General features: G+C 43.5%; 1 protein-coding gene across 2 annotated transcripts in view; it reads left to right on the forward strand.

Moving 5' to 3' along the window:
* LOC112230760 (netrin-G2-like) overlaps window positions 1-15,979 on the forward strand; it is a 155,025-nt gene that overhangs the window by 114,892 nt on the left and 24,154 nt on the right. For both annotated transcript variants that reach the window (XM_042311251.1, XM_042311252.1), the window contains 4 exons: window positions 13,646-13,765; window positions 13,894-13,995; window positions 14,185-14,289; window positions 14,448-14,579. In XM_042311251.1, coding sequence (XP_042167185.1) covers window positions 13,646-13,765; window positions 13,894-13,995; window positions 14,185-14,289; window positions 14,448-14,579 — 459 coding nt within the window. The remainder of the gene's footprint in view (window positions 1-13,645; window positions 13,766-13,893; window positions 13,996-14,184; window positions 14,290-14,447; window positions 14,580-15,979) is intronic.

Raw genomic sequence — 15,979 nt, forward strand, 5'->3', positions numbered from 1 at the left:
ACAATATTATATAAGGAAAAGGCAGCCCCCTATGAGCAGAACACATTTTATAGAAACTTCTTGGAGACAGATGAACAAATGATTGTTGACGTCAGGAAACAGCAGAAGGAGCCAGTATCCAAATCGACGGGGCAGCAGTGGAGAAGGTGAAAAGTTGTATATTACTCGCATCACTGACAAACTGAAATGGTCCACCCACACAGACAGGGTGGTGAAGAAGGACGCTGAAGAAATTTGGCTTGTCACCTAAAACCCTCACAAACCTTTACAGATGCACAATTGAGAACATCCTGTCGGGCCGCCTGGTACGGCAACTGCACCACCCACAACCGCAGGGCTCCCCAGAGGGTGGTTGGATCTGCACAGCACATCACCTGGGGCAAACTACCTGCCCTTCAGGACATCTACAGCACCCATTGTTACAGGAAGGCCAAAAATATCATCAAGGACAACAACCACCCGAGCCACTGTCTGTTCACCCCGCTATCATCCATTTGATCTTGCAACCTTTCGGTTACTAGTCCAATGCTCTAAGCACTAGGCTACCTGCCGCCAAGATGTTGTGGAATTGTTAGATAACTTGTTAGATATTACTGCACTGTCGGAACTTGAAGCACAAGCATTTAGCTACACTCACAATAATATCTACTAACCAATAAAATTTCATTTGATATATCCAAAAGGACTCTCGTCTCAGGAGGAAATTGAGAATATCCCCTTTACGTGGCATTTTCGCATGTTTAATTCCCAGGTAGCAAAGGTAGGACATGTTGTACTTTGCCTGGGAAAAGTGCACGGGACTTTTGATATCATTATTTCTTAAGCAAATCCTGTGTTATTGGATTCTGGTTTTAAGCTGAATGTGTTTCCCACGTACGCCAATCCGCATGGACACTTGATCAAATAAATTACGTTTGTGGTGTTGCAGTGTGGCCTTTAATTTGTTTCTCTTTGTCAGTCTCTTTGCCAGTCTCTGAGTTGTAAAAAAAAAACTGCCATTTGTGAGTAAAGTTGTCCCGAGTGCACAATCCACATAGGGTGAATTCAAAATAAGTGGGACACTTTCTGTATTCTATAACCTTTTTCGACAGCTATCCAACATATTAGCCCAACACATGATACATTTCTGAAATCCTCAAGATGTTGATATCATATTCACAGGAGGCATGACACACCCATGTATACACTGAGTCAAAACCATATTTCAGTTTGCTTTTGGCACACTGGAATAGCAGGTTAGATAAACTGGGACACCATTATTCTAGTCCTAATTGTACCCCAATTACAATATAATTGACATTTGTGTGATCAGGAAACATCTGACAATTTCAGAAAGGTATCATATGTTGGATAGATGTCTGAAGAGGTTACAGAAGATGGACCCTGCTGGTCATCTATGAACGTTTGAACGTCTTGGCCATGTACTGTTATAATCTCAAGAGGACTGGCCTGGTTCCTCTCTTGGTTTCTTCCTAGGTTCCGGCTTTTCTAGTGAGTTTTTCCTCGCCACTGTGCTTCTACATCTGCATTGCTTGCTGTTTAGGGTTTTAGGCTGGGTTTCTGTACAGCACTTTGTGACATCAGCTGATGTAAAAAGCGCTTTATAAATACGTTTGATTGATTGATTGACCTGCAAAAAGTGTCCCACTTTTTCTGAATTCACTCAAATAACAGTACTAATAACATTAGTACACGGATATAGTACTACAAGAACCAGAGAGCCCTACATAACCTAAGTACAGGTGGTCCCTAATGTAAATTGGATCTCTTTCCTCCATTGGAAAAGCCTATAAGACTGTCCCTCTTTAGCTACAATTCTATGGCACGTTATTTAAGTGTCAGTCATTGTTGCAATTTACCACAATCTGCCACCATCGACCACAAACAATTTACCACAATCTGCCACCATCGACCACAAACAATTTACCACAATCTGCCACCATCGACCACAAACAATTTACCACAATCTGCCACCATCGACCACAAACAATTTACCACAATCTGCCACCATCGACCACAAACGGTAGCGGCTTCAAAAAGAAAGAACTACTGCACTCCATGCTGTCCTACTTTAGCTAAATATGGTAAAACGGGACAACTAAAAAAATGACTGAATAACAAAACCCAAAAATTGTATTGTGATACAGCAGTACATATTAATCACATTTACATCACAATTTGTCACTGTGCATTATTTATGACAGTTGTATAACCTTAAAAGGGTAGGAAGCATGGGTTTTTACTCACCAACGTAACAACACAGTATGGTCAAAGACTTATTAACTTAATTGTCTCGATCTGGTTACCTATAACTACAAACATAGTTATGTTTAGTTTTTTTATATATATATATGAACTTATTTCCAGATATTTTTGGAACTACCAGGAATACACTATTTCTCAATGTATATAATGGCACCGGAGGGATGGCTGCTGTTTTACAGGCTCTTAATCAACTGTGCTATTTTTTTTTTAATTGCATTGCTTGTAACTCATTTTGTACATAATGTTGCTGCTACTATCTCTTATGACCAAAAAGAGCTTATGGACATCAGAACAGCTGATACTCACCTCGAACTGGACAAAGATTTTTTTCTCTAATGAGTCTGACGTGAAGGATATACTGCTTTGTCAAGACAAGGCCCAAATCCCCGTGATCAGTGTGAATAAAAGGGGGAGGAGGGCGGGGTGCCTTGTAAGAATTTGCTGACGTGTAGGTAAACCACCTCTTGCCTCCGTATTATTGGCCAACGTGCAATCATTGGAAAACAAACTGGACAATCTACGATTAATACTATCCTACCAACGGGACATTAAAAATGGTAATATCTTGTGTTTCACAGTGTCACGCCCTAATCTGTTTCACCTGTCCTTGTGCTTGTCTCCACCCCCTCCAGGTGTCGCCCATCTTCCCCACTTATCCCCTGGGTATTTATACCTGTGTTTTCTGTCTTTCTGTACCAGTTCATCTTGTTTGATCAAGTCAACCAGCATTTTGTCTCAGCTCCTGCTTTTCCCCAGTCTCTCTTTTGACCCTTGCTGTCCTGTGCCTTGACCCCACTACTCTGGATTTTCAACCCCCTGCCTTCACTTGCTGTTTGCCTGCCCCTGTTGTTGCAATAAATATTGTTACATCAACACAGTCTGCACTTGGGTCTTACCTGAAATCTGATACACAGAGTCGTGGCTGAACGATGACACAATATAGAACTGGCAGGCTTCTCCGTGCATCGGAAGGACAGAGGAGCCTGTACATCTGGTAAGACGAGGGGCGGGGGTGTGTTTCAATTTGTCAATAACTGCATTGTCTAATATTAAAGAAGTCTCGAGGTATTGCCCGCCTAAGGTAGAATACCTCATGATAAGCTGTAGACCACACTATCTACCAAGAGAGCCTCTATTTACCACCACAAACCGATGCCGGCACTAAGATCACACTCAACAAGCTGTATAAGTCAATAAGAAAACAAGAAAATGCTCATCCAGAAGCGCCGTTCCTAGTGGCCGGGGACTTTAATGCAGGCAAACTTAAATCCGTTTTACCTCATTTCTGCCAGAATGTGCAACCAGAGGAAAAAAACTCTAGACCACCTTTACCCCACACACAAAGCTTTCCCTCACCCTCCATTTAGCAAATCTAACCATAATTATATCCTCCTGATACCTGCTTACAAGCAAAAACTATAGCAGGAAGTACCAGTGACTTGCTCAATACGGAGGTGGTCAGATGATGTGGATGCTATGCTACAGGACTGATTTGCTAGCACAGACTGGAATATGTTCCGGGATTCATCCAAATGGCATTGAGGAGTACACCACCTCAGTCACCGGCTTCATCAATAAGTGCATCGACGACATCTTCCCCACAGAGACCGTACGTGCATTTCCCAACCATAAGCCATGGATTACAGGCAACATCCACACCGAGCTAAAGGCTAGAGCTGCCGCTTTCAAGGAATGGGACACTAATCCGGACACTTATAAGAAATCCAGCTATGCCCTCATCAAACAGGCAAAGCGTAAATACAGGACTAAGATTGAATCATACTACACTGGCTCTGATGCTCGTCGGATGTGGCAGGGCTTGAAGAATATTACAGACTACAAAGGGAAACCCAGCCGCCAGCTGCCCAGTGGCACGAGCCTACCAGACGAGCTAAATGCCTTTTATGATTGTTTCGAGGCAAGCAACACTGAGCATGCATGAGAGCACCAGCTGTTCCAGAAGACTGTGTGATCAGGCTGTCCATAGCCAATGTGAGCAAGACATTTAAACATGTCAACATTCACAAAGCAACGGGGCCAGACGGATTACCAGGACGTGTACTCAAACCATGCGCGACCAACTGGCAAGTGTCTTCACTGACATTTTCATCTTCTCCCTGACTGAGTCTGTAATACTTACATGTTTCAGACCGCTATAGTCCCTGTGCCCAAGAAAGCGAAGGTAACCTGCCTAAATGATTACCGCCCCGTAGCACTCACATTGGTAGCCATAAAGTGCTTTGAAAGGCTGGTCATGGCTCACATCAACACCATCATGCCAGAAACCCTAGACCCACTCCAATTCGCATACCGTCCCAACAGATCTACAGATGACGCAATCTCAATCGCACTCCCCACTGCCCTTTTCCACCTGGACAAAAGGAACACCTATGTGAGAATGCTGTTCATTGACTACAGCTCAGCGTTCAACACCTTAGTTCTCCTCAAAGCTCAACACGTAGCTAAGGACCCTGGGACTAAACACCTCCCTCTGCAACTGGATCCCGGACTTGACGGGCCGCCCCCAGGTGATATGGGTAGCCAACAACACATCTGCCACGCTGATCCTCAACACTGGGGCCCTTCAGGGGTGCGTGCCCCTCCTGTACTCCCTGTTCACCTACAACTGCGTGGCTAAGCACAACTCCAACACCATCATTAAGTTTACTGACGACAACGACACCGACAACGATAAGACAGCCTATAGGGAGGAGGGAGGAGGTCATAGGCTGATAAGACAGCCTATAGGGAGGAGGAAGGAGACCTGGCATTGTGTTACCAGGACAACAACCTCTCCCTCAATGTAAGCAAGACAAAGGAGTTGATTGTGGACTATAGGAAAAGGTGGGCCGAACAGGCCCCATTAACATCAACGGGGCTGAAGTGAAGCGGGTCGAGAATTTTAAGTTCACCAAAGATTTGGCATGGGTCCTGAGATCCTCAGAAAGGTCTACAGCTGCACCATCGAGAGCATCCTGACCAGTTGCATTACTGCCTGGTTTGGCAACTGTTTGGCATCTGACCGTAAGGCGCTACAGAAGGTAGTGTGTACGGCCCAGTACATCACTGGGTCCAAGCTTCCTAACATCCAGGACCTATATACTAGGTGGTGTCAGAGAAAGGCCCAAAAAAGTGTCCAAGACTGCAGTCACCCAAGTCATAGACTGTTCTCTCTACTACCGCACGGCAAGCGGTACAGGAGCACCAAGTCTAGGACCAATAGCTTCTACCCCCAAACCATAAGACTGCTGAACAATTAATCAAATGGCCACACACACTATTTACATTACATTGACACCCTCCCTCCCCTTATTTTTAAACTGCTACTACTCGTTGTTTATTACCTATGCATAGTCACTTTACAAATGACCTCGACAAACCTGTACCCCCGCACATTGACTTGGTACCGTTACCCCCTGTATATAGCCTCATTATTGTTATGTAATTTTCTTGTGTTACTTTTAGATAGTTTTGGGGGGTTCACTTTTGTTTATTTAGTAAATATTTCTAAAGGTCTACCGTTTCTTAGACTTGCTTTCAATGAGAATTAATTTGGTCGAGTCACCCTTTTGTAGGAGCCCCGTGTTAAAGAGTAGCGTAACAAAGGTGTTGTTGCCTACCTTCACCACCTGGGGTCGGCCATCAGGAAGTCTAGGACCCAGTTGCACAGGGCGGGGTTCAAACCCAGGGCCCTGAGCTTAGTGATTAGCTTGGAGGGGACTACGGTGTTGAAGGCTGAGCTGTAGTCGATAAACAGCAGTCTTACATAGGTATTCCTCTTGTCCAGGTGGGGCAGTGTGCAGTGCGAAGGCGATTGCGTCATCCATAGATCTGTTGGGGCGGTATGCAAATTGTAGTGAGTCTAGGGTGTCGGGTAAGTTGGAGGTCATATGTTCCTTAACTAGCCTCTCAAAGCACTTCATGATGACAGAAGTGAGTGCGACAGGGCGATAGTCATTTAGTTCAGTTACCTTCGCTTTCTTGGGTATTGGAACAATTGTGGCCATCTTGAAGTAATTGGGAAGAACATACTGGGATAGGGAGAGATTGAATATGTCCGTAAACACTCCACATGCTCTGAGAACACGGCTTGGGATGCCGGCTGGCCCGTCAGCCCTGCGAGGGTTAACAGACTTAAATGTCTTACTCATGTCGGCCACGGAGAACAAGAGCTCACAGTCCTCGTGAGCTGAGTTAGCCCGTGTCGGCGGCACAGTGTTTTCCTCGAAGTGGGCGAAGAAGGTGTTTAGCTTGTTTAGCTGGGAGCAAGGTGTTGGTGTCCACGACATGGCTGGTTTTCGCTTCACTATCTGTGATTGTCTGGAGTCTCTGACACATACGTCTCATGTCTGAGCTGTTGAATTGACACTCCACTTTGTGCAACATCCTCTATGCACTTCCTGATGAACTCAGTCACCAAGTCAGTGTGTACGTCAATGCTAATATCAGAGGCAACCCGGAAGATATCCCAGTCCGCATAATCAAAACAGTCTTGAAGCATAGATTCCAATTGGTCAGACCAATGTTGAACAGCCCTTACCACAGGTACTTCCTGCTTACGTTTCTGCCTATAGGAGGGGAAGAGCAGAATGGAGGCATGATCTGGTTTGCTGATGGGAGGACGGGGCCTTGTGACCGTCCTGGAAGGGGGAGTAGCAATGGTCAAAAGTTCTCAATTAGAGAGTAGCGCAGTAGCTATGTTGACAAACCTTCGGTAGCGTTTTCCTCAGATTTGCTTTATTGAAATCCCCAGCTACAATAAATACGGCCTTAGGATATGCGGTTTCCAGTTTGCACAAAGTCCATTGTAGTTCCTTGAGAGCCATCATGGTGTCATCTTGAGGGGGAGGTATTCTGCCATTTCAGAAACATCGGTTGCTGACAGGTGTATAAAATCGAGCGCACCTCCATGCAATCTCCATAGACAAACATTGGCAGTAGAATGACCTTACTGAAGAACTCAGTGACTTTCAACGTGGCACTGTCATAGGATGCCACCTTTCTAACAAGTCAAATTTCTGCCCTGTTAGAGCGGCCCTGGTCAACTGCTTATATTTTGAAGTGAAATTGTCTAGGAGCAATGGCTCAGTCGCGAAGTGATAGACCACACAAGCTCACTGAACAGGACCACGAGTGCTGAAGTGCGTAGCATGTAAAAATCGTCTGTCCTCGGTTGCAACACTCAATACTGAGTTCCAAACTGCCTCCGGAAGTAACATCAACACAAGAACTGTTCGTCGGGAGCTTCATGAAATGGGTTTCCATGGCCGAGCAGCCGCACACAAAACTAAGATCAACATGCACAGTGCCAAGCGTCGGCTGGCAAGTGCCGCCATTGGACTCTGGAGCAGTGGAAACTCGTTCTCTGGAGTGATGAATCACACTTCACCATCCTGGCAGTCCAACTGACAAATCTGGATTTGGCGGATGCCAGGAGAACGCTACCTATGCTACCTGCAAAAAAACACTAGATATAGGTAGGTGATAGGATAGGATGAAAAATTGTCTGGAGCTGTTTTTCATGGTTCTGGCTAGGCCTCTTAGTTCAAGTGAAAGGAAATCTTAATGCTACAGCATACAATGACATTCCAGACGATTCTGTGCTTCCAACTTTGTGACAACAGTTTTACGAAGGCCTTTTCCAGTTTCAGCATGACAATGCCCCCGATACACTAAGCAAGGTCCATACAGAAATCGTTTGTTGAGATCGGTGTGGAAGAACTTGACTGGCCTGCACAGAGCCCTGACCTCAACCCAATCAAACACCTTTAAAATTAGCTGGAATGGAGATTGCGAGCCAGGCCTAATCCCCCAAAATCAGTGCCGGACCTTGCTATTGCTCTTGTGACTGAATGGAAGGAAGTCCCAGCAGCAATGTTACAACATCTAGTGGAAAGCCTTCCCTGAAGAGTGGAGGCTGTTATAGCAGAAACGGGGAAGACAACTCCATATTAATGCCCATGATTTTTGAGTAAGCTGTTCGGCGCGCAGGTGTCCTCATACCTTTGATCATGTAGTGTATCATCTACAGTTGATGTCGGAAGTTTACATACACTTAGGTTGGAGTCATTAAAACTCATTTTTCAACCACTCCACAAATTTCTTGTTAACAAACTATAGCTTTGGCAAGTCGGTTAGGACCTCTACTTTGTGCATGACACAAGTAATCTTTCCAACAATTGTTTACAGACAGATTATTTCACTTATAATTCAATGCATCACAATTCCAGTGGGTCAGAAGTTCACATACACAAAGTTGACTGTGCCTTGAAGTAGCTTGAAAAATTCCCATTAATAATGAAGCTTTAGAAGCTAATTGACATCCTTTCAGTCAATTGGAGGTGTACCTGTGGATGTATTTCAAGGCCTACCTTCAAACGCAATGCCTCTTTGCTTGACATCATGGGAAAATCAAAAGAAATCAGCCAAAACCTCAGCCAAAGCCTCAAAACCTGAAAAATAATTGTAGACCTCCACAAGTCTGGTTCATCCTTGGGAGCAATTTCCAAATGCCTGAAGGTACCATGTTCATCTGTACAAACAATAGTACTCAAGTATAAATACCATGGGACAGCGCAGCCGTCATACCGCTCAGGAAGGAGACGCGTTCTGTCTCCTAGAGATGAACGTACTTTGGTGCGAAAAGTGCAAATCAATCCCAGAACAACAGCAAAGGACATTGTAAAGATGCTGGAGGAAACAGGTACAAAAGTATCAATATCCACAGTAAAACGAGTCATATATCGACATAACCTGAAAGGCTGCCCAGCAAGGAAGAAGCCACTGCTCCAAAACCGCCATAAAAAAGCCAGACTACGGTTTGCAACTGCACATGGGGACAAAGATCGTACTTTTTGGAGAAATGTCCTCTGGTCTGATGAAATGAAAATAGAACTGTTTGGCCATAATGACCATCTTTATGTTTGGAGGAAAAAGGGGGAGGCTTGCAAGCTGAAGAACACCATCCCAACCGTGAAGCACAGGGGTGGCAGCATCATGTTGTGGGGTTACTTTGCTGCAGGAGGGACTGATGCACTTCACAAAATAGATGGCATCATGAGGTAGGACAATTATGTGAATATATTGAAGCAACATCTCAAGACATCATTCAGGTAGTTAAAGCTTGATCGCAAATGGGTCTTCCAAGTGGGCAATGACCCCAAGCATACTTCCAAAGTTGTGGCAAAATGGCTTAAGGACAACAAAGTCAAGATATTGGAGTGGCCATCACAAAGCCCTGACCTCAATCCTAGAAAATTTGTGTGCAGAACTGACAAGCGTGTGCGAGCAAGGAGACCTACAATCCTGCCTCAGTTACACCAGCTCTATCAGGAGGAATGGGCCAAAATTTACCCAACTTACTGAGGGAAGCTTGTGGAAGGCTACCCGGAACGCTTGACCCAAGTTAAGCCATTTAAAGGCAATGCTACCAAATACTGTAAACTTCTGACCAACTGGGAATGTGATGAAAGAAATAAAAGCTGAAATAAATCATTCTCTCTACTATTATTCATTCTTAAAATAAAGTGGTGATCCTAACTGACCTAAGACAGGGAATGTTTACTTGGATTAATTGTCAGGAATTGTGAAAAACTAAGTTTAAATGTATTTGGCTAAGGTGTATGTAATCTTCCAACTTCAACTGTATATAACGTTAATATAGTTTGATCTTGGATAGAAAGTTATTTTGCTCAGGGTTGTGAATGTGTTCATGTTCTAAGAGTCCCATATAATGATTGACATAATTGGGTGCCATCATACTCCCCATAGTGGTTCCTTTTGTTTGTAGGAAAAAGTAACTTCTAAACATAAAACAGTTATTTGTGAGTACCAGCTCTGCTAAGTCTCTGATACATGAGGAGCTAGGCTGAGAGTCTGTAGGGCATTGTTCCAAGAAGGAGCTCAGGGCCTCTAGTCTAACTTGGTGGGGTATAGACATGTATAGGTTTTCAAAGTCAAAACAGGCCAATAGTGTGTTGTCATTGATCTGGGGAATTTCTTTGAGTACATTAATCATGTCACCATAGTCCCCAGTGAAGGAGGGTAAGGAGGAGACACATGGCTTGAGAAATGAGTCAACAAAAGTGGATCTTTTTTTTGTCGGGCTCCCAATTCCGTCAATAATAAGGCGTTGTACTCATTCTTAGGGATTTTCTCTCTGATATGCAGTAGCATGAGCTTGTCATGAATAGAGGCATTTAACTGGGAAGTAAGGTCCAAAGGGAGTTTCTGATACAAAACATTGTCAGACAATTGTCGATTCATCTCTGTCTCATAGTCCACCAGGTTCTGCACCAATATTGCACTACCTTTATCGGAAGGCTTCACAATGACAGTTAAATATTTGTTAAAATCGCTCAAAGCTTCTCTCTTTGGCCAAGTTACTTAACACCTGGTATTCACATGTTTTACTTGGTCTTCAATATGTTTCCAGTGATGCATTCTTTCTCTGAGGCATAAAGGTGGATTTACCCCTGAAAATAGCAGACTTGCTACATATTCGTTGCATTGAGGGTAAGTTGATTTCTGATGCCTTCTCATTTTCCATGTAATTTGTGTCAACATTATGGGCATTTCCAATAGACACAGTATCATTTGTAGCAAATAATTTCATCAGTCTTAGAGTTCTGAAAGTGTTAACTGAAGCGTTCAAGTCAAGTGTGTTGTTAGTACAACTGATACGCCTTTGCTGAGAGCAGATACAAGGTTCAGATAGGGACTTGATGGATAGATTTATCACATTCAACTTTTCTGGCTCTGTGTCATGTAGTTCTCCATAGTAAGAGTTTGCGCTTCCCCCACCTCATCTTCTTCCGTGGTGAGGGTATGATGTTGGGCCTGTATTTCCCTTGCCACGGCCTAAGAAATGCCTCTCACCCTGGCTGGGAGGGCTGGAGTTGAAATTGATGTCAAGGGAGGAGTAGGAGGAACCATGTGTAAGGGCATACGGTCCAGAGCGCTCTCTACGCACACCTGCCCTGTGTGAACACCCCAGCAAGATACTTTCTTAGTGATATTCCCAACGGGTATTATGTAGGCTTATGTGGGTATTGCACTCAGGACAACTTGATTCACAAATGGCAGGTTTTTTTTCACCCAGAGACTTGCAAAGAGACAAAAATTAAAGGCACAATATCCCGCAACACCCCAAACGTCCTTTATTTGATCAAGTGTCCATGCGGATTGGGGTATGTGGGAAAGGCGATCAGAGCGCTAAAAATCACAGAACACAGGAGTTGCATAAGGAATAATGATATCAAAAGTCCTCTTGCTTTGCACTTTTCCCAGGCAAAGCACAACTTGTCCTCTCTTCAATACCTGGGAATTGAACATGTGAAAATGTCACATAGAGGAGGCAATATTGACAATTTCCTCCTGAGACGAGAGTCGTTTTGTATACATTTCCTCAACAATAATGTGGAGGATAATCCACCTCTCCAAGGGGGTCTAAATGGTCTAAATGTGAGGTCTAAATGTGGAACTAGATATGTTCTGCTCCCCAGGGGCTGGCTGCATTTTCCCATTTTCCTTATATAATATACAAAATGATTGACACATTTGTTTTTAATCTATTGCACACCCATAAGAATAAGCAAATCAAAATGCATGGATGTTTTTCCATATACAGTGCATTCGGAATGTATTCAGACGTTATAGCCTTATTCTAAAATTGATTGACATCAATCTACACACAATACCCCATAATGACGGAGCAAAAACAGGTTTTTATATATTTTAGCAAATGTATAAAAAACTACAATTTGAAATATCACATTTACATAAGTATTCAGACCCTTTACTCAGTACTTTGTTGAAGCACCTTCAGCAGTGACTACAGCCTCGAGTCTTCTTGGGTAAGCTTGGCACATCTGTATTTTGGGAGTTTTTCCCATTCTTCTCTGCAGATGCTCTCTCAGGTTGGATGGGGAGCATCACTGCACAGCTATTTTCAGGTCTGAGAGTCCTTTAGGTGCCTCCAAGCTGGCTGTCATGTGCCTTTTACTGAAGAGTGGCTTCTACTCTACCATAAAGGCCTGATTGGTGGAATGCTGCAGAGATGGTTGTCCTTCTAGAAGGTTCACCCATCTCGACAGAGGAGCTCTGTCAGAGTGACCATTGGGTTCTTGGTCACCTCCCAAGCCCCTTGTCCCCGTATCTCTCAGTTTGACCGGGTGGCCAGCTCTAGGAAGAGTCTTGGTGGTTCCAAACTTCTTCCATTTCAGAATGATGGAGGCCACCGTGTTCTTGGGGACCTTCAATGCTGTGAAGGGTTGTTCCTCGACACAATCCTGTCTCTGAGCTCTACGGACAATTCCTTTGACCTTGTGGCTTGGATTTTGCTCTGACATGCACTGTCAACTGTGGTACCTTATATAGACAAGTGTGTGCCTTTCCAATGTCCAATCAATATAATTTACCACAGGTGGACTCCAATCAAGTTGTAGAAACATCTCAAAGATGATCAATGGAAACAGGATGCACCTGAGCTCCATTTAGAGTCTCATAACAAAGGGTCTGAATACTTATGTAAATAATGTATTTATGTTTTGAATTTTGAATTTAATTTGCAAACATTTCTGAAAACCTGTTTTCGCTTTGTCGTTATGGGGTATTGTGTGTAGATTGATGAGTCAAATATGTAATTGAATTAAGGCTGTAACGTAACAAAATGTGGAAAACATGAAGGGGTCTGAATACTTTCCAAATGCACTGTATGTATACTGTGTACTGTGTAATGTATACTGTGTAATATTTATATTAATTTATTTAATTGATCAGATGTAGCCTACATGCCTCTGAGGATATTTATGTAGGTGCATTTACAGTGGTATGACCTGACGAAGACTCAAATCGATACGTTGTCTGTTTTGTGCGTCTGATTAAATCATAATGGGAGCAAAAAACGTCAATTAAACGCTGAGTCTCAAATGGCCGCCTATTTAATACCTGGGCAACAGCACACATTTCAGCAAATAAACGCCTGTTTCAAGTAAACATGATTGATTTAATGTTTTATTTGTTACATTCAATCATTTTGTAATGACTCGCCAGCAAGAAACTGCTAGCCATTAGCTGCTAACAGCAGAGAACTGCTAGCCATTAGCTGCTAACAGCAGAGAACTGCTAGCCATTAGCTGCTAACAGCAGAGAACTGCTAGCCATTAGCTGCTAACAGCAGAGAACTGCTAGCTAACAGGCAAGCAAAAAAACAGTAAACAACTTCGGGAGTACAAACCCTGAGAAATCTCCCTGTTGTGTTCAGTGATTTAAGCAAATAAACGCCTGGGCTGTTAATTGAAGTTTTGCGGTACCAGAGTTACGGACATAACTTTTTAAGTTTTCTGAGAGTGGTCATATCTCACTGGTGCTCGCTTCGCAGTCACCCAAAAGCCTGAAGCAGTGGACTCTGGGAAAAGAGAAAAGCCCTCTGGCAAAGATGAGCGGATGGTGGAGAAAGAGGAAAAGAAAGAGACGACAACAGAGAAGGAGAGAAATAAAGGTTATAGCTTGCTAGCTGTGTAAAATGTTACGTTTTTCTAAGTGACCTGTAGTTTGTAGTTCATAGGAGATGAGGCGAAGTGAACAAATTCTGACTTCGGTTTTTCGGGCTCTTTCTGACTCTCACAGTTCCCCCCCAACCTGAGGCAGAGGGCCCTGGAGAGAGTGAGAGCCCCTCTGAGGGAGAAGGAAAGAAGGAGGAAGTGGTAAAGCAGGAGATTGAGGCAGAAGGTATCTGTCATGGTGTAGGATTTGAAAGACTGCATTAGTTAGTAGTTGTATAACTCATTGTGCTCCTTTGAAATAGACTGGATCAATTAGGTACACTAGTATTATGAATGAATGAATGAATGAACAGACGGGAGGATGAACAAACAAAATAACAAATCAATGAATGATGTGATCCTTTGGTGCTCGCAGCCCCTCCAATGCCTGAAGTGGAGGGGACGGGTGGCACACAGGAGACCGGTAAACCCTCTGAAAAAGAGGAGGGGAGGGAGGAGGACACAGGAAAAAAGACTGAAGGTATCTTCTGTGGATGAGCTGTACATATATAGAGCTAGTGAGTGTATAGTCGAAGCCTGTCGAAGTTGGAGCTTGAAAATGGGAGCAGTCAGACAGCACTAATCAACCTGTAGAGAAATAGATCTCCAATCTCTCATTCTTCCTCTGTGGTGATCCAGAGGAAGTTCGCGAATCACCTGAGTGGGGAAGCTTGGGTCAGGAGACCTTGGAGCCCCCTGAGAGAGAAGAAGAGAAGAAGAAGTGGGAGGAGGAAGAGAGTGAAGAGGAGAGAGAGTATGCAAAAAAGAAAGGTAGAACTTATGCTAGTGTGTAGTGTACACACCCTATAGGCTAGGATCTTTTAGATTGCATCTCTCCCAGGTAGAACGTATGCTAGTGTGTAGTGTACACACCCTATAGGCTAGGATCTTTTAGATTGCATCTCTCCCAGGTAGAACGTATGCTAGTGTGTAGTGTACACACCCTATAGGCTAGGATATTTTAGATTGCATCTCTCCCAGGTAGAACGTATGCTAGTGTGTAGTGTACACACCCTATAGGCTAGGATCTTTTAGATTGCATCTCTCCCAGGTAGAACGTATGCTAGTGTGTAGTGTACACACCCTATAGGCTAGGATATTTTAGATTGCATCTCTCCCAGGTAGAACGTATGCTAGTGTGTAGTGTACACACCCTATAGGCTAGGATCTTTTAGATTGCATCTCTCCCAGGTAGAACGTATGCTAGTGTGTAGTGTACACACCCTATAGGCTAGGATCTTTTAGATTGCATCTCTCCCAGGTAGAACTTATGCTAGTGTGTAGTGTACACACCCTATAGGCTAGGATCTTTTAGATTGCATCTCTCCCAGGTAGAACTTATGCTAGTGTGTAGTGTACACACCCTATAGGCTAGGATCTTTTAGATTGCATCTCTCCCAAGTAGGGTGACCACATGTCCCGGATTGTCCGGTACAGTCCCACATTTGGCCCTTAGTTCCACAACCAAACAATCACGCATTTTATCAACAAATTCAAACACCGCTAATTTAGAAAACAGGTAGATTTGTCCTGTATTTCAGTCAGACATTCCAACCTGTCTCTTGCAGTCATGTTGCACTAATGAAAAAATACTTAAAACACTTCTCCAAGCGTTGCTGAGATCTGACATCGGCGAGACAAGACATCAGGCTACATTCTAGCTAAACTTAGATAGGACAGTTGCCTAACTACTTTATTCATGCTTCTGACAGCGAGCTACTAATGTAAGTAAATAGCCTTATTAGACTGAAAGATTTAAGGTGATTTCGTCAAACTTATGAGGCTCTCCATGCTCATTGCTCATTCACCATATTTGCTGCTACTTCACTCAATCCCATTTTAAGTCTCCCTTCCTAACTGTTTTACATTCCCCGAGACCAACCAGAAATGTTTCCTTGGCCAAATATTCCCAGATTTTCATAAAAACAGCCACACACGGTCTCTCGTTTCTGCAAAAGAGTAGGCTAATTAGCTAATTTTGGTGCAGTAGGGATGTAGTGCTGCCAGATCCTGTGATTGTTTAGTAAAGTTAGATCAAAGCTGAAACAATGTCTTCGACAATCACATAATGATTCATTAGTATTATACATAACATAACCAAATATAATAGCATATTATAATGTTACTGATGCACCAAAAACACCACGTTAGTCATTTCTGAATAGTCCCAA

The sequence above is a fragment of the Oncorhynchus tshawytscha genome, linkage group LG33, assembly GCF_018296145.1.
Source record: "Oncorhynchus tshawytscha isolate Ot180627B linkage group LG33, Otsh_v2.0, whole genome shotgun sequence".
NCBI classification, from domain to species: domain Eukaryota; kingdom Metazoa; phylum Chordata; class Actinopteri; order Salmoniformes; family Salmonidae; genus Oncorhynchus; species Oncorhynchus tshawytscha.